The sequence below is a fragment of the Ylistrum balloti genome, unplaced genomic scaffold, assembly GCF_031769215.1.
Source record: "Ylistrum balloti isolate Yb309-2 unplaced genomic scaffold, AGI_CSIRO_Ybal_v1 Utg369898, whole genome shotgun sequence".
NCBI classification, from domain to species: domain Eukaryota; kingdom Metazoa; phylum Mollusca; class Bivalvia; order Pectinida; family Pectinidae; genus Ylistrum; species Ylistrum balloti.
This window is the reverse complement of record NW_026782027.1, coordinates 481,698-501,576: the sequence shown is the minus strand read 5'-3', so window position 1 is coordinate 501,576 and position 19,879 is coordinate 481,698. Positions and strand designations below refer to the sequence as shown.

General features: G+C 34.3%; 1 protein-coding gene across 1 annotated transcript; it reads left to right on the top strand.

Annotated features, from left to right (window-relative positions):
• Positions 1-1,641: 1,641 nt before the first annotated feature.
• Positions 1,642-14,184, top strand: LOC132546614 (testicular acid phosphatase homolog). The gene is made up of 13 exons (XM_060210337.1): positions 1,642-1,803; positions 2,048-2,524; positions 4,623-4,898; positions 5,766-5,858; positions 6,124-6,216; positions 6,505-6,660; positions 7,420-7,515; positions 8,362-8,442; positions 8,749-8,872; positions 11,173-11,255; positions 11,586-11,766; positions 13,671-13,778; positions 14,039-14,184. The coding sequence occupies exons 1-13, from the start codon at positions 1,642-1,644 to the stop codon at positions 14,182-14,184; spliced, it is 2,076 nt and encodes a 691-aa protein (XP_060066320.1).
• The last annotated feature ends 5,695 nt before the right edge of the window (positions 14,185-19,879 follow it).

Sequence of the window (19,879 nt, the reverse complement as noted above, 5' to 3'; positions counted from 1 at the left end):
GACTGATACAAATGAGCAACACTCAACGTTAAAGCCATAACAATATCCTGTTATACGATCCAAAATTCGTTTGATAAACATCAAAGTATTATGCTAGTCTTTCCGTCTCGTCCAGAGTCTGTTGCACATGGAATCTTCAATTTTGCCATGCCATGTTTCAGAAGTGCAGAGAGCTGATGTGATTGTAACCCCTGGAGTATAAAGGATGTCCTGATAGTGTCATCTCCAGCATTCATGCACCTTAATATAATTTTCTGATGTGTAAAAATTCTAACAAATGTCATGTTCGCCGGTAAATGTTGTACTTAACTTCAACATATTTAATAATATGAACTTTCATTTTTACAGCAATTGTGTAACACACTTATAGTTGTTGACATGTAATGAATAGGTCTTGCTTAAGGAACGGAATACTTTGCAGGTAGTACGTAATTATTGTACCTGCTACGCCCATTATATAATCCCAAGAGTCGACTGAATCTGCGGTAATCATCTTTATCTTGTGATAAACCCATAATAGTTGACGGGACGCATTGTGGTATGCCGTCGTAAACCTTTACGTTTTTGGATGTTTCATTTAGATTTTGATTACTTTGACATTTGTGTTTTCCTTAAAGGCAATTGCTGTCGATGGTATTTGAAAGAGGTACTCTCCATTGTTTTCATAATGTTAATCTTTTCCGGGGCTCTCTCATTTTGCACCAACTTCAGAACACGTAATTTCCAGCAATGACAACGAGACATAAAAGTTCGAACACTAAAATGTCATCATCGGTAATAGTCAGAGAGCCAAGAAAAAAGACAGGGGCATTCCAGCACACTTCAACGCTTATATACGCTAGTGATGTCTTCATTGATGTTCTGGTCAATGTCAGGTACCTTTACTACTGTTAGGCACCTTGACCGCAGAAGGCATTTTGAGAGAGTTTGTTATCATTAGTGGAATAATTTTATTCCTGTTGATTAACAGCTGTAGTCATAATTTGAATCGCGAACAGTATCATTGAGAATAAATTCAAACAAAATATATCAAAAGACTCATACAAATATGTATCATTATGTAACGTCTTAGATGTCCAATCCTGATCAGAAAGAGTTTAACCTTGACAGTGTATTAAATATCTTTGTTTTCCCAGTTTTTATTCCCCTGCGGATAGGGGTTAGAATATATCTGCAGTGTCCAACTGCTACGGTAAAAGTACACTAAAAGGGGAAGAATGAATCCTGGTGGTTGATGGGCGGTTATGTGGTTTGCGGTTTATTCTCAAGCAATCTCGCATGGCCTTCCCCCAATACATCGCTTTGGCCTCTATCTCAGTAAGACGGGTGATCATTGTGGTCCTCAGTGATCAATCGGCTGGTCATGCCAAGCCCTAGGTCAACTATATGTCCTAAGTGTTAAGGTTTTTCCTTTTGATTTCACTCAACCGTATACCCATCTATTTTTTAGTTTTTCTTTTACAGTTGTATTCCAGCAGCCGGTGGCTTAAAGGTCAATCGAGAGAGTTCTATTCTTTCGAGTATACTATTTGTATCCTTGGCACTCGTGTATCGGAGATCCGTACCGTTAGTAGTGTCCCCTCATTGGGCCCCGAGGTGGGTGGTGAGGAGCACGGGTAATTAAAACCTAAATACCTAACTATGGGCACTAAAAACCAAAATAAACGACCTTTACCTTCATCATCAGACTCAGAAGATGACCATAATTTCAACCAGTTCATCGTAATACGATCATTGAAAAAGGATAAACAAATGTCATCCGTTTCACCATCTGTCATAGAAAAAAAATCCTATCAACATGCGGTACTCCAAAGAGTGTTAAAACACTGCGGTCTGGTGAACTCCTTGTGGAGTTATCCGCCAGGAACAGGCCAAGACCCTCATAGGAATGACAAAGTTTTTTTGATATAGCGCTACAGGTTGTCTCTCTTTCCTCTCTGAACTCATCAAAGGGTGTTATGCGGTGTCCATCTATTCAGGGAGAGAGCGAAGAAAACATCCTTAGTTACTTCAAAGAAAAAGAACAGAAGGTCACCGTTTTAAACAGATCAGCGTGAAACGCGATGACACCAACACTTTCGTGCTCACTTTTAACACTCCAATTTTACCAAAACATGTAAAGGTTGGCTTCAAAAGTGTTGGCGATGTATACATCCTAAATCCACTTCGATGCTTCCATTGCCAAAGATTTGGTCATCATTCTGATAACTGTAAACAAACCCAGAAAGTTTGTGGTAAATGTGGAGTTGCGGGTCAAGACGATGGGTCAGCAGATGGTGCATGTGATGGTAAGGCTTACTACGCGAACCTTGGTGGAAGGCATCCAGCATATTCCATAGATTGCTCTGCTCGACGCAAGGAAAAAGAGATCCTTCGCGTCAAGTACACAAACAACATTACTTTTCCAGAGGCAAGGCAGATTGTTGAAAAACCTGTGTATCGGGTCCATCCTATGCCAGTCGTGCAAAGGTTGGTATTACGACCATGGAGACCCTTGATGCTGCTACACAGACATGTGATGAAGGTACACAGACTGACATGGAGTGCGACTATATTTCTTGCCTTCGGATGCTGCATCTAAGCCTTCTTCATCAAAGTCATTGCGACCGCCACAATCACCATCAAAACATCATCAAAACCCACAATCCCCATCAAAACCAGCTCCCATCACTTAAAAAAAATCAGCCCAAGATGAAAATTCAAATTTTATCAGATAGAAGGAAAAAAGGGTCTGAGTTCACACCTTTAACAAATTCGGCTCTCTCGAGGATATGGAGTACAAGGTAGCTACTTCCAAATCCTCCACGATCTCTATTTAAGCTGTAAAAACACCTTAGGTTAAACAAGCAGTCGAGCTAATAATCAATGGTCCCACATTTATCTCTGTGTATGTTAGTAATAATGGTTACAATAATCCAATGGAATTGTAGAGGTCTCCGATTTAATATTGATGAAATTCTTTGACCGTCTCAAGAACATATCCCCAGAGTAATCTGTCTCCACCAAACGCTCACCAGAGCCGAGGAAAATATCAATTTCAGAAGTTATTCATTGAAACAACGACGATTGACTTTGAATTAAACCTTTTTTTCTCGTAAGATTTGCTTTTTTCGTAAAACTAAGGAAATTAACTACATTTGATGCAACAATTTAGGAACAAGATATTCAACGGAAACTTAGGAACAATTATTTATGTAACCTTCGATACCTTAATGGCGTGCTGCAAATTCAAAGTGATGAGCCGGAGCTAATATTTTCAAGCATTTAATTTGATGAACAGCCACACGTTTAATGGGAGGCAACTCCAATGTATCATCATTAATGTTGCTTTTCAGTTATTACTTAACTTTAAAATACAATAACGTTTCCTCTGTGCCTTAATTGCACCATTTCCTGCCCGGTATAGGTCTCGTCGACACCAATATAATCCATACTTATTGTTCCGGTATCATATTGACGTAGTGCGTGCACATGCACTTTGTATAAAGAGATGTGACAGGGATATGGCAACATTAATATCGCTATTGAATTCCGCAATTTCTACAAGACAAAAATGTGAAACAGTGTACCAAACATATGTAACCGCAGATAGCATTATTTAAATCATTCAAGAAGTACTGTCCATTTGAATATTATTCATTTGTTTTGTTGCCTACAGCAAAATTTGCATAAAAAATAAGGTATTTTGAAAATTTATTGTTGAAATTATTTATGGACTCGGAATTCAGATTGTTGGATTAATTTTGTGTTTTGATAACACAATTGTTTCCATTTCAATATAAAGTGTAAAACTGCATATTTTAACCATCGAGATCGATGTTAATTTACTCGAAATAATAGGGTTTGTTTTATGTTATTTGTACACGCCCCCAAGACAACAGCTGTTACAACACGTGATTATCAATCCTCTGAAATTTGTTTCAGATCTCGTGGAAATGCATTATGGATGCTAATAATATGCTCTAAATTCAACTACACAACAAACTGTTGTTAAAGATACGTAACACTGCTCTAGGGAAACCTACTCCCATAGTCCTGTTAAAACTGTTTTTATAGATAAGAGTCGATGGGCTCGCGAATAGGAAACCGTCTAACTTTCGGCGTTACTATTTATAGTTTAAATATAAATATGCGAAAGTATGGTACATTTTAAACTCTATTTCATACCAGAATGTCAAAACGTAAGATTTGGGATATGCATATGCAACTCTCGTCAACCCGCCTATGGAAACTCTCGCACTGTAAACATAGTTACGTCATCGATTCATGCTTTTGTAACAATGTATACATAACAAGAATACGTAAATGATTTATTGATGTTTCAGGTTGATTAATAAGTATTAGAAAATACTACATTTCCGTTTCAGTAGCAAAATATTTTACCTTTAACCATGCTTACCATCTTTTCAAAGACAATGCTTACAGGAGCTGCTTTGTTACAGTAAAACGGTAACTTATTGCTCATTCTTTCACTTTCTTTATTGCATTATCATCTACTTATTTATCTCATTTTTCATTATCCGAATTATCAGCTGAACACCAAACCAGTCCTTACATGTACTTTTATAGTGTAAAAAAGCGTAGTGCACTGCGTTATACCTTCATTTCGTTATTGTGTGTAGCCTATGCATCAGCCGCTTTATGTTTATGGTTCGCTGTACGTCGAACTTTATGTTACACATATAATTTCCTGTTCCGAACGTAAGTTAAAAACAAGTTTGTGCTACACGTGGCCGGATGTTGTTAATGACCAGAAGGTGACAAAGGTCAGTGCTATAATCAAGCGTGGGATTTCCGACATTGCGGACATGTATCCAACAATAGGTTATATTGGTCTCATGTGTATGTTTGTGACAGCGGTTGCTAATGGTAAAGATAGTTTGATATTGGTCCAAGCGGTAAGTAAACACCTCATACAACTCATCATTTCAGACTGGCGAAAAAGTAATAAGTGTTTGAAATGGTCAAAGAAGCATGATTTTAACTGTCTGCATTAGGTACATAATTAATACAAGGATCTTTAGTTTTGTGTTGTGTCCGTTCATCTTTCTACCTTTTCGGCTTTTGTCTCCTACACTACCAGTTACTAGAATTTTACTTCAGATATGGGTTCAATTAATTAAAGCTGGGTCATATACATCAATGTGGGTCATTTTTATCAAATTTTCATAATAAAAAGTTTGTCAAGAATTTATCCCCTATACTTAGTCACTTGAATAATTATTTTAGGCATAGGTTTTCTTTCAGTTCATTCTTTGCAAATACTTTCACATTCGATGGGGGGCTGTATTTCAACAAATTGTCTTCTTATGACAATCTGGTCTTTACAAGGACGATTCATAGATCTATAATCTGACAGAAAATGCTGAATCTGAATTGCGTATTTAAAAGAAATTACAAAACAACACACATGCATGCATACCATTCAGGCGAGAAATACACCATTAAATTCATGAATTTTGAAATGTCTTTATTTGGATCCTTGAAACCTTAACTATTGTATTATAAAGAAAGACATATCTTTCTGCTTTGTAAATTTAGTTATGCTTTAAAAATCTGAACCAAGTGATAGAAAATATAACTTTGGTACACAAAATATTTAACCAATCTAATAAATAGCATCCAGAAAATAAAACTCGGCAAAATAATCATAATTCAAACTCGATTCCATAAACCTTGAGCGAAATAGGAACAAAAGAACGATTTATACGGAGATCCCTGAAAAAGTACAAGGAAAATAAGACCAGGTGTTATTTTAACTATAGGTATTCCGCCATGGGGATAGAAGTCCCATAAGGAGTTTCCCGAATGATAAACACAGAGACTTCTGGAAACAGGGATTGGGTCAACTGACTCAGGTAAGCGAGGTGTTGCGAATATTCTTAGCATACAGCAGGGATGATACCAATCGTATTATATACACAAATTATAGCTGATAACGACACTTGTGAATAGGAGTATCATACACATTTTTTATTAGTTTTGTTTGAATACCCTCTGCTACATCCAATTTATACAGTATGTACAAGATAAACATGTATACATGGGAAACTGATTGTTTTACCATCATATGGCGAAGCGTATCAATTTTCGAAATAATCATCATAGAATTCCATATTGTAGGAAGGAATGCTTCAGGAATACAACCTCGGAAAATTCTTGAAAAGTAGATATGGCTATGGCGTACTTTTAAGTTCAAAATATAATCATTCTGAGGTGAGTGTTTTGCGGAAACAAAATATTATATGATACAAAATTGTGAAAAAAATCTTGGTAATTGCCTTGGGAAAAGTCGAAAGTTTTGGCCGTAATTGAATTCTGGAGGTATATATGTAGATTCATTGGTACAATTGCCTATAATTCAGTAAATTTTGTAATTTTAAAGTAAGGTGATCTTAACAGGACGCCGAGTGAATCAACCGTGATATCGAATATGCGTATTCGCTAGTAAGGGAAACTAATGCATAGTTGCAATATTGTTAACACTTTGAGTTGTTTTCGCAGATCACTATAACAAGCTCTGACTACGACCGTGCCCTAATGAGTGCCTACTGTGTCCTCAGCGCCATTTATCCTCCTGATGGGACTGATCAGCGTTGGAATCCAGACCTTAACTGGCAGCCAATTCCAGTTCATACAAAACCTCGACATGAGGACTTTGTAAGTGTTGTCTGCTAAATACAAACTTTTTACCTAGTCTTAACAGGTGTAAACTGTCAACGATCAATACTTTTCATTCTCCATATATGAAAATATCTGTCCATCTTTAAGCTAGTTAAAATATTGTTTGAAGCATATTTTTACTTTGATACCCGAGAATTATAAAATGTGTTTAAAATTTATGTTCTACTTCGCTTGAATGTAAAACATGGAGCTGAGCGAGATTTGTATAAAATATTTTTATCTTAAATTGTCCCCTTGACGTTTCTGCAATGGTAATGCTTTATGATCCATGTAACAATACTCATGACACACAACATTGGACATTAAAAGTCACATAAACTTTCGCTAACATTCGTATGTATTTGTTTATCAATAGTATCTAGCAACAGCTGTGAACTGACACGTACTTGCGTATTAGCTTTCATTTCCCCAATGTTTTTAGGAATACCGTATTTAACCATATCATTATGCTACTACATATGTGATTTTCGGGTCATTTTAACAGTAATAATTTAACTTTAAGGGTGATGGATCTTGACAATATAATATCATATGAATATAATCAATATTGGTGAATTTAAAAACATACCTATATATCTAATGTTATGTGACATCAAGACTTGCCGTTAAATATTGGTTTCAAGTTCAACGTCTCAGCCAAATCCGATCAACGACGATTTGATATGTAACAATGTAGAACAGATGCTATCTAACAAACACATGCTGAACGAAAAAAAAAAATCATTTCTTTTTCAGATAATTAGCATGCAGGCTGACTGTCCAAAATTTGATAAACTGCTAACAGAGTATAATGGAAATAAGACAAAGGCCATTTTCATGGCAAAACACCAGGTACCTATCAACTCCGCTACCATAAATTTTGTATTTACATATATCTGCAATATATAACTGGAATTATACATATGTAAACTCCACTACGTATGGTAAATAATACATACTAAAATCACATTAGAGAGCGAAATATTTCAGCGTTGTAGGACTTCGTCAATAATACTTACGTCAGAAGTGTCAAAGGATCAAAAGATTTTTTTTTTTTTTTTTTTTTTGAGAATCTGCATCGACCCAAAACACATTAAAATGAATGGTAGTGCATTTAATTAACTTAACAAATTTGGTATCTTTATATCGATTTAATATTATGAAAAGAAAGGATAAAGAAACGCAATTTCTTTAATTGTAAAATGTTTTGCATTGAATGAACATAGGCGTACCAAAAGTAGGAGGAATATTGGAGCACTTAACTTAATCCCACAAAAATTGTTAAATCCGTCATCTGTGACAAAAAACCTATCCACATCCGCATTCTTTTCTATTTAAAAATAGTGTTGATTTCTGACTGTCATCAAGACGCGTGATCGCCAATATATTTGCAATCAATAACTGTAATGGGCCGTTTAGATTGTAATAATAATAATAATATCAAATCTCGAGAAAACCATGGATTTCATGAAGCTGCAGCAAATGAACCAACAACTTTATAAAGTCTTCAAGTGTTTCATAATGATACATAAAATGTAAATATCATTTTTCATTAAATGATTTCAAGATTAGATTTGTTACAACTTATAGCTATCGATCGTACGTATAACAATGTAAACCAAACCAAATTATCATCAATCTGACGACTGTTAAATTTTAAATAGAAGGTTTGTTGAAATATAAATTCGTTTGTTTCAGGATCTGATTGAAAATATTGTGAACATTTCGGGACTTCCAATAGAATCGTGGAACAGCATAACAGACAGTTTATTCTGTCAGGTGAGCAGCATAGTTTTTAAAGGCATTGAAAAAAATATGTATATAACTCGCACACCTGTATTGTCCTGATAATTCAACTCGGGACCATTGTAAGTTTTGAATAAGGTGTATGTATCATTTCAATAATTAAAACTTTAAAGGAAAATATTGGACAACCTTATGTGTTTAGTACTGAAATGATATTCCTGGTTTGAATCATCATAATTACACTTAGAACAGAACCACGTGACAACATTTTGTGATGAGAAATATTACACAGTTGATTTATATGCGTTTTTTTTTTTTTTTAATTTTTTTTTGTTATAGTACATCCACAACTTCAGTTTACCTGAATGGGCGTCCATCTTACCTTTAGATGTGGTTAAATCCATCCGTGATGTTTTTGCCACATATTATCTTCCGACACCAGAACTCGCAAAATTGAAGGGAGGTAAGTTAACGTGACGTTATCAACGTATTCCGAGGCACAAATATATCTTTTACTACCAGATAGATACCTTTTTTCATGTTACATCGTACAAGGAAATTCTCAGATAGTGTCGTTCTTGTTTAAGTGGTGTCATTTCTTGTTTCAGTTAAGCAATTAATTGTGTTTCTTATCAACTGACGGAACATCAGAATTTCTATATATGACTTGTAGAATTTAATATCAACTTATTCATATTTAAACACGAGCAGCCGATTCTTAAAACTATTTATCATAACATCAGGAAGCAGTAACACGTACTACTGGCTGGTTATCTGGGAGCATCGTGGTAGTGTAACGACTGTTTTGCGTGTTGTTATTATAATGTGACGTGGTGAGTCTCGCTGAGGGCCTTCGGCTGTATTTTTTTAGTGAAATAGCACTAAAATGTCGGCCTCTGTGCCGCAGGCTTTTAAACAATATTTGTAGGATAAAGTACGACTGACACCACTTTACACTTCTAATGCGACGATATACAATATCCTGCATAATAAATGGGGTTTTCTGCTGTTGGGTTTGTCAGTGATACCACGTTGAAGTCCATATCTGTTTGTCGCTATCACAAATAGGCTCACACAAACATATCGCAGCTCTAGAAAATACGCGCATTCAACATAGGGAGATCGTCTTGAAATAAGCATATCAAGAGATTGGTTGTTTAACAACATAACGCCAAACCAACGATTTTTAAATACTCTATGATCATAAATTACACATAACTCATTTAGATGTTGCTGTTCACGATTTATTTAGATATGATGACAAAATGATACCCTATATAAAAAATAAACACATGCATATCTGAAGTACAAAAAAATGACTCTTCTAATGCATTCTAAAATTGCAACTTGTTTCTGATGATTGATGTTTTTTTCTTTTTTAGAGGGGTGGGGGGGAAGGCAAAGAACACAAGGATTTATTGATTGGTCATATTATACTGACAACAAGCTTATTATGTAATGATACAGTTCACAAAATGCACATGATGTGTTTTTGAACATATCACATAAGAGGAATTATAAAATGTGTTGAATAATCGGGCTTGTGCACCTCACCATCTATATTTAGACAATTCTTCTATGGATCAATTCTAATGTTCCTCAGAAGTTAAATTTTCACTTCATGAAATGGTTAAACCAGACACTGACAGTTGCACCTTTCGTCCATACTTCTGAAAATTGCAGTAAAAATATAAAACATTTCTAAATTTATATACTGATGGTTCTAAAAATAATGATAAGCTCATGGTTAAAAAAGACGAAGTCTATGGATGCCCACTACCGAACAAAGCTCAATATTATCGGCGGAAGCGCGAGTTATCTACCTCGCTCTTAAAGATATTCAAACAATGTCATGAGAGCTCGTATCTATCAATACTCTCTTCTGTACTACAAAGTCTTAGCAATAGAAATATCGAAAATATTTTCATTCGTAATACATTAATACTATATCATGAACTTGCCTCAAACTTTCGTATTGTTTTTTGATGGGCACATGGGAATATCAGGCAACAAAAAGGAAGCTTCATCGCTATCACCTGTTGTTTTTAACCTTCATTTTACTGATTTTAAACCATTTATCAAACAATTTTTAACAGCGGAATGGAATCAACATACCGATTATAAATTCCACTCCGTAAAACCTATCATCGGTGAATGGCCTCCATGCTCTCGAGACAACCACCTAGACGAAGTTGTCCTTGCCCTCTTCGGATGGGCCATATATGCCTACACATCCATATATGTTGAAAGGCGAATATAACCTCTGTGCATAGGATGTGATGAGCCATTCACCGTTATACATTTTTTATTGGACTGCATTGACTTTCTGTCTACCCGAGAAAATTTTTATCGTAACATTTAAAGACCCTTTTTGAAATTGTTGAGATTTGTAAAATTCTAGGTTATCTGAAGGATGTTGGTCTATATAATAGACTATGACGTACCATTTAGATATTGTGTGATAATATGCCCATTTAAGATTTTTAGTATTTGCCTTTTCCCGTTTAGTTTGTTTGTGTGTTTTAATGACCATTTGTTTATTTGTTTGTGTTTTTTCCGGGAAATTCTCTTATTCGTATATATCGTACAGTATTGGCGAACAGTTACATTATCACAATTATTTCAGATATTCATTCATGTTCGTTACTGTTTTTGATTTATTTGTGATCTGCTTTTAAAATACGAATGACTAAATACTCTGATTACTGTTACCGTTGATTGTATTCTTTTTTCTGTATGGTTATGTACAAAATGTACCTCTAGGTCCATTACTGATGGAGATAATTGACAACATGAAGAGGAATTTGAATAATGAATCGAGTACAACAGTCTACTTGTACTCTGGGGTAAGTTTTTGAATTGAGATATTGATTTTCAAAAACGGAAAATAAGGAAGTTAACTATAAAAAATAGGAATAAACTTTTAAATAATGGTACGCTTCAGAATATGCAATATCAATATTTATTAAGTACATCGTATTTTGAGTTTGGAACACCTCCACATTTCTCGATTTGGGCCCTCAATACTGGTAGACTTGGTAGAAAAATAAACTCTATAAGGAATATTTGAACTACATTATAACTACATGCATGTATTGCCCCCTATCATGATTTTAAGCATTATTGTCAATGCCACTTATATGTGTACTTCAGATTAATTTTTTCTTGCATTTTAGCACGATACAACATTGATAGCTTTATTGCGGGTATTGAATGTGTTTAATAACAGAAATCCAAGCTATTCCTCGTGTGTATTGTTGGAGCTGTGGAAAAGTGGCGTGAATGAAACAATATTTGTCAAGGTTATATACAGAAATGAGACGGACAGCAATCGAACAATATCTCTACCAATCCCAGGTATTCATTTTGTTGACCATTACAGATTAAAGTAACTGTTAAATGTTTTATAGTATAATAACTGTTTACTGAATATAAGAATAAAAAAGAACAAAATACCAACATGTCAACATAATAATAACCCAAACTCATATTCAATGAAGTATGGGCATCAACAGAGGTAAGATTTACAGGAGTCTTTTGAAAAAATTAGAAGAACCAGGTATGTTCTGGAAGAGTAAATGCCTTCTGCTTCATCGGCAACAACTCATGCCCCCATCCCCACCCCTTTCACCAATGTAACTGGTAAATCTATGTAAGTTATGTTACATTCTCAAATGAGAACAAGGTATACATTGGAACCAATAGGGAAACTAACTAGCATTAAGCACGCCAATATGATATATAATATTTTTCAATTACTTAAATTTCTCAAATTAAAATTGAAAATCTTTGAATAAGTAGTTGGGAGGATGGAAGGATTATGCAAGGATAAGATATCTACATCTCTTGGAATGAAATACTCAACGTGACATTATATTCAATGATGCAAAAGTGTAATTGTGAAAATATTACTAATTACCTAGCAGGTCTCATTTCTCACGAATCGTGTTATTTTGATTGTCTGGCGCAAACGTTTCCCTTACGACTATTTTTACAACAAAAAGACCAAGAGTAATTATATTGGGATGGAAGGTTACTTGGCCGAAATTTGTTATAAATAATTACAGCGGCCACAAAAGTTAAAACATTCAAACGACGTCTTCTGATTAACAAAAAGTGGAGAGTTATGGAATGGATGAAGCTAAAAACTGTTATTAAGAGGGATAGTCGCACGGATGTAGATGCTGTCCTTAAGAAAAAATCAAGAAAATAACATTTTTAATTACCATGGCTGTTGATAGACATTAAACATTAATCACACCAAACCCTCAGACGACTTCATCTGATTAACCAAGTATGTCTATTATCTAATATTTGGTTAATAGACTCCTCGATTGAAATCCAACAAAGGCTGTGAAAAAGAATTAGCCTTTACTCATATTAAAGGTCACGGTGGTAAAATTCGTTAAACATGGAAACGACTTCAGCGTTGCCAAGGTCTTGAATGTGATTGGGGTTTAAGCTGACAATTCAAGTAAAAAACTTCCATGTTGAATTTATTTTAAGAATACCTGCTGACTAAGCTAACGATAGTTTCCGATCATCGGTAGACCTTTAAGTGTGATTCTTGTTTGGAACCATATACAGACATCGAAGTGTTTTAAAGACCCTGAAAATTTCGAAATGAATTATTTCATTGAAAAAATCCGAACATAGAAATACCACAAGCTTCTGTCGCAGCGCATGTATTGACGAGAATTGTTACTAAGCAGTACCACTTTGATGAAGACGAGTGTTAACATTCATCTCTTTGATAACAAACTTTTCTTGTGTTAGGATAAATGATGTGAAATTGTTTTTTTAGTGATATGCATTTAACCTATTTGCTATCTGATCGTGCGTTCAGGGTCCCTGCAGAACAGACATAAACAGTTGTTTCCGTTATTTCTATGTTAAAATGAAATTGTAAGTAAAAATGTAGTTGTACAGCATTGAAAAATAGAACTTTTAAAATTATTTTTTCATTATTAAACATTCCATGTCTGTACATGTACTTCAACCAAAATCAGCATTCACAAAGATGGCGTTATATCGTCCGAAATTTTACGTAATGAAAACTCTTCTGAAGCTTGTATCTATTAATACCATTGTTCTGATTTTATTTTCATTCATGACGAAAGCTTAACGTCACGTTACGAACTGAGAATAGATTTATCCCCGACTGTAGACAATTTTATTTTGAGATGGATCACCTCCATCTATAATATGCCTTATTTGTTAAAAGTCTGTCTGATGTTATTAAATATTCTTTCCTGTTACAGGGTGTGTTGTTAACTGTCCATTTAAAACCTTTATCAGTATTCTGACAAGGAACACACCAAAAGACATAAAAGAAGAATGCAACATTAGAAACGACATTTATTGGATAAGTGAGTCATGCTTTATCATCTTCACTCATGCATTTTCTAAATTATTTTAACGACACGATGTAAATATGAATGTGGTCATCACCATGCTATAACATTACATTAACGAATCCATAACGAGCTTAACACAATACTTTTCATTTTTTAAGGACTACAAAGACGATATTATCACAATTGAAATGACCTCATCTTGTTACGTGATGTATAAAAATTTGGTTAAGAATAAATATAACGTGATGGAGTATTTGGTTTTATTTGTACAGATGATAACAGAGTGACATTGCTGTTTCTGGCGAGTTTACTTACCCTATTGGTTATCGTAATGGTCATCTTCACTATCTTGATATACCGTGATAGACACTATACGTCAGCGTACAAAGCGGTACCAACCAGGGACGAGGACATTTGAAAACAATACAACGATGATATTTTCTGAAATTACATCTGGTTAAGATATAATGTAGATGAAATCTTTTCAATTGACTAAAGATATAAATAAATACAAGGCAGTATTTTCCAACTCTGTAAATGAAATGTCAAGTCAAGTAAGTCAGTGTGTGTTCTTAGTATTTATTCAGGGTAAGGACGCCCGACGTTGCTGTTTTACATTTATTAGCTAGGAGCTAACATCGTATGCTCGACAGCATCGATATCATTCACGGTTTGTTAGTTAGAAACTAGCAGAAAACGCTTAAGGAACGTTGATATCGTTTGTTTAGAAGCTCTCAAAGAATATCCCGACAAGATTGATATACTTTGTCTTGGTGAACAAGCAGCTTTCACTAGATGCCCAACTTAATTAATGTATCTTGGGTTGATTAGCTTCTAGAAGTTGACACAGAGCGACCCAACGACGCAGATATAGTTTTGTGTAGGCGAACTAGATTCTAAGACAGGATGCTGAAAGGACATTGATTTCACTTTGAAATTGTTTGCTACAGTCATTGGCGTGCTTTGTGTTGATAAACTAGAAACCTGAACAGGATGCTCGCCGTTCAGATAAAAGAGACACTATCGGAGCTCTCCTGATAGTAGTTAAATATGACCCACAACATATCACATTACAAATGTTCGATGGTATAACCAAAATGATACAATGTTATACAAGGTTGCTTTTAATTTCCCTTTTAGAAATTTTCTCCGCATCAGTCTTCATTTTATACAGGGATAGGATGTTCATATTTTGTTTAGTTAAAGCCTTGTTTTCAGATATAATGTGCCTTGTCTCTTGGAAAACATACACACAAATATACGTAGAATAACATTAGAGTTACATTATTGTATTTCGTTATGATGAATTATATAAAGAGCATGCATGTCAGTCGTAATTGTGTCGTGATTTAGTCTTAGCAAAGTACCATGTTTTACATACACATTCAGATTAAAGATGTTCATATTTATTCAACGCAAACTTGTTTTGTTTTTTGTTTGTTATTTCTATATAGGTAATTTTCACCTACATTTTGAAAGTACATATGCAAATATACAAGCCAGTTTTATAAACTACCCATTGATTAGAGTTGTAATTCATTTGCATGACACAAGCAAAAGTATAAAACAATATATTCCAGCAGGATCGTGGTGCCAACACTATTATACATCGTCTTTATTGATTGGTCTTATGCAATCTTAAGCCTATCGACAGCTGCTCTTTTCATAGTTGTCAAATGTTATATTTGCTCAATACAGATTTGTGATTTGGCGGTATCAAATTTAGCCCCTTATGGGATCATATGCGTAGAGTAACGAAGCGATAATTAGGATCTGCATTTTAATCCGATTGAGATCTAGAGGTCCAGCTTGCAATGTGACTTGAGCCTAGTAGTAAAATACTTCTATCAGTAATAGTTATGGTGTCTTATTTACTTCTTTTTCATTATTGCTTTTATTAATGTAGAAAAGGTAATTTCTACTCACTGAGGATTTGTAACATAAGCGGGGTTTTATTCACATCAACCAAACCGGCCAAGACTGACGTGACCGTTTTCTCTCAGCTCGCAAAATGCTTAAACATCTTATAATATTTGTTACATATATCATGTTTTTCTGGTCTCTGAGATTGACCTTTATTTCCGGACGAAGCTTCCGGGCCTTGACCTTTATTCATATGATAAGCAGCATATTTTGTCTCTATCAGAGATATGGCCCTTCAATGGCAAATATGGTTTTTAAGTCACTCAATTGTATCTAGATATTACTTTCAAATCGCCCTCCTCCTTCCCTTAATCATTTTAGTATATAGCGCTGTTTTCCTTCATGAAATTGTGAATCATTATTACAATTTCCATCTTTGTATCCTTTTCTATACAGTATTTCGTCGGCGAGGGACGGGCGCATTTTTTCTTCCGCCCTGTAGAACTACTGTATATCAGTCGATTTTTCAAAAACAAATCTGGATTTTAACTCTATTTAAGAGTAAACAAAAGATGTGTTAAATGCCTTTACCATTGAAGTGTCTCTCAGATGAAAAGCAAGTTATTTCATTTAAGGGCTAAATCATGTTTATGTCGATTTCATTGGGTGATGACTTGAGGTTGTCTTCAGACAAATTTATTGAACTGTGAAAAAGTTTATAAACAAGATCAACTCAGTTAACACGTCTTTTTCTCTTGTGAAATTCTTTTCAGTGTTTCTAATATAAGGGAATGTGCAAGTCTACATGTTGTAATGTATAGCAGAAATTCGGTATTGTTTTAACAGTTGAACATATTTCAGTAAGATTGACAATAACAATATAGAAATCTAAAGTACAGGTTATAACTGTTATATTTATATTTCAAAGTAATGTAATTACATGGACATGTATAACAACGGATAACGTTTAGACGAAGTGCGCAGGTTTAGAAATGAAAGACGGAAGCCATTTTTTTCAGTCATGACGTGGACAGCTTGAAGCCTTGCTGATACTATGTTTTACATTTATGGAACGTTAAACTACATATATGGAATATCGATTTGAAAAGAAACCAGACGTGACTTGCGAGACGAGATAACTTGCTGTGACAGCTGGCTGTTCGATTGTATTTCAATTATGATTGGACAGTTGTGACTGGCGTTGTTCTCAATCTGTACGGAAAAGCAACATGTGAGCGAGTGGGATTTCTAGGGAAGAACTCTCAGAACTACATGACTTTTCACTACCCCTAGCAACAGTAGACAATGTTTTGGTGATTGATTGTTTCTCGTCGCTGGAACAATTCCTTGTGTAGCTTCTTACCTTCCGATAAAATTAATACGGTTCGCCCTTAGGGTAACCAGCTGTGCATCACCGTTATACATAAGCACTGGGCTGTGTATCGTTAACTATATTTTCCAAACTTTCGTATGTCTGGCATGTAACATAAGATACTAATCTGTCCAAGTGAATCATAGCAATGTGAATTCTTCTGTTATCATCATAGCTTCTGTAACACATTAAAAAATGAAGTGCTGTTTGAGTCACTTTTGGCCTGAATCAGTTCCAACATTTGAACTGGACACTTTTTATTGTGAGGTCGCATACATGCGCTTGTCGTAATTTGCTACGGTGTTGGTGTCTGTAATTGTCAAAAATTTGATTTCAAAAGTTTCTTTACATGGTGGTTTGTCCCAGAAAAAAAATTCATTTCACATTGCACAATCTTATATGATTACACGTTTTTTCCTTTCGTTTTCATTCTAGTTTGTGAAAGCTGACTTTCAATAGATGAGGCTTCCACTGCTGACTAAACTGAGTTTGCTTTGAATATATCTATGAGTTCTTCTTCTTCTTTATTGCCCATGTTTTGTACTTCAAAGACATTAATCATGTCCAGGAGCAGTTTTGTGTGGGCATCACCTAATGGATTATTCCTTTTTATGTCTTGATGTTGAATGATTCAGAATTAATTGCCATATTTGCAAATGTTGCAGCAAACGACAACATTCACATGATCTTATGATATGAGAATCCATATGAGTGACCAAAAATTGAGCAATTCCAAGTTCTAAATAACCTTTTATTCTCTTTTGGTGTTTTGTAAATCTTTTACGTATGGTATTTTGATTCGTTATAAACGTTCTACTGAACAATTACCGAAAATGTTCGTCCCTTCCAAAATGTATCCATGTGCACAGACAATGCTAATTTGTCAATTTCATAGGCAACTTAAACATACAACATTTGGTAGATTTATTAACCCTAATCTTGGATGAAAACAGAAGTATTGTAATTTAAACTTGATGGCAACAATCCCTTTATAGGTGTCTCATGCAACATGAGTGATATTATGAATTTTGTATCCTGCATCATCGGAATTTTGTTTTGGAAATATTCATCGGTTGGGTATAATGCCCGGATGTATAGCAGTGGTAAAGCATCCGATGTTTCATCTTTATTGTAGTGCCAATGCAAAACATATACAACTAATGAAAGTGATTTCATTGATGTTTAGAATAAACCCTTGACAGTTGGACTACCTAGGTCTTTGCAAGTTATTAAACAAACTTGGCGGGGTATAGGGTTATCATTGTATGGAAGGCCAGAATTGTATAAACCTTGATCAATATATTCTAACAATCGATGATATTTTGATAAAAAAGATCCTCTTGGAAAAAGGTGAATACATCAAATAGCAAGAGATTATCACCATGAAAATCATCACAGAAATGTCATTAATAGTGCATCAAATAAGAGAGTAATAATTTCAATTTCAACTGCAAGAAATTGTAATGGTTCGTATAACCAGGACTCAATCACTTGAAATATAATTTGATAAAGCAGAATGCTGAAACAATTATTTCCCTTATCATGTGTTAGGTAAAACATTAAGGGCAATATGTTTATACATAATGAAAACAACTCTCCTTGTCCAGGTGTCATGATAATGAAAACATCCTCTATCTCATCCATGTTTTATGTTTTAACATATATTACATAATTTTTGTGGACTACAATTTATAAAGACGAATGGTCAGATAATATATATATATATATATATATATATAGATATAAAAACAATTAACAAGAAATAAAATGTTACATGCCCTATTACTGTCCTTACCTAAATCAATAAATATTGTGACAAAACATATATCAACAAATTAATGAAAGCACTCATCATTTGTGTAAATGGATATATATACCTTTAAAACCATCATATAGATTACCAGATAATGTTTATTTGTTAATGAACTGCCATCTCCAAGGTGGGGACGGTCGATCTGTTGTTACACAGGGACGAATAGCATGGACGTATTACATGGAAGTCATAAACGATAAGTTATCAACAAATGTGCATTAATCCCATTATCATGTTAGGTAAAACATATAAACAGATTTTGACTTTATCTAATAAAATGAACATTCCAAAAATTAAACCAGAGTTATCTCCCATTAACTGTTTTATCATATATTACATAATTTTTGTGTCTACAAATAGAAGTCAAACGCAATATATATATATATATATATATATATATATAAATTTTGTTACTTTTAAAAGATAATAAAATGTTCCCATTACATTGGGAAATCAATAAAATTGTGAATTCACAGCAGGTAATGAAAGCACTATACATTTCGGGTGTCTTTAGTCAATTACCTAGCATAATGTCAGAAACGTTTGCACGACCATCACTGCCCACACTATGTATAGAAACCTGTAAATGAAAGAGTGTCGTTTTTGTGAAGATAGGATCTTATAAATAGCTAATAGCTTCATCGGTTGTTCCACGCAGGAAAATCTATAATTTTTGCTGTGATAATAGTAATGTATGATAATAGTTTAACATGTTTGTAAGTCAAACGCATTTACATACTATACATAATTTACTGAATACTTTTAAACTATATTCTTAATTGATGTTAATGAATTCAGATAGCTGTGACTCGTGTGATTTCATATATATTGGCAAGTCAAAAATGCGGGAAAGTGATAATGCATTCTTAATAAGTATTATTACAGCCTTTTTACTAAGATTTTCTTTAATATATTGGCAAGTCAAAAATGCGGGAAAGTGATAATGCATTCTTAATAAGTATTATTACAGCCTTTTTATCAAGAGTGTTTTCTTTGAAATAGTGCTAATAAAAAGACTTGAAATAATGCATGCCGAAACAAAACTCGCGAACATACAATATGTTT

Coding starts and splice junctions, on each gene's coding strand:
- LOC132546614 (XM_060210337.1), top strand. CDS start 1,642: ATGGGCACTAAAAACCAAAATAAACGACCTTTACCTTCATCATCAGAC. Junction 11,256..11,585: donor CAGTCTACTTGTACTCTGGG/GTAAGTTTTTGA, acceptor CTTGCATTTTAG/CACGATACAACATTGATAGC. Junction 13,779..14,038: donor AAACGACATTTATTGGATAA/GTGAGTCATGCT, acceptor TTATTTGTACAG/ATGATAACAGAGTGACATTG.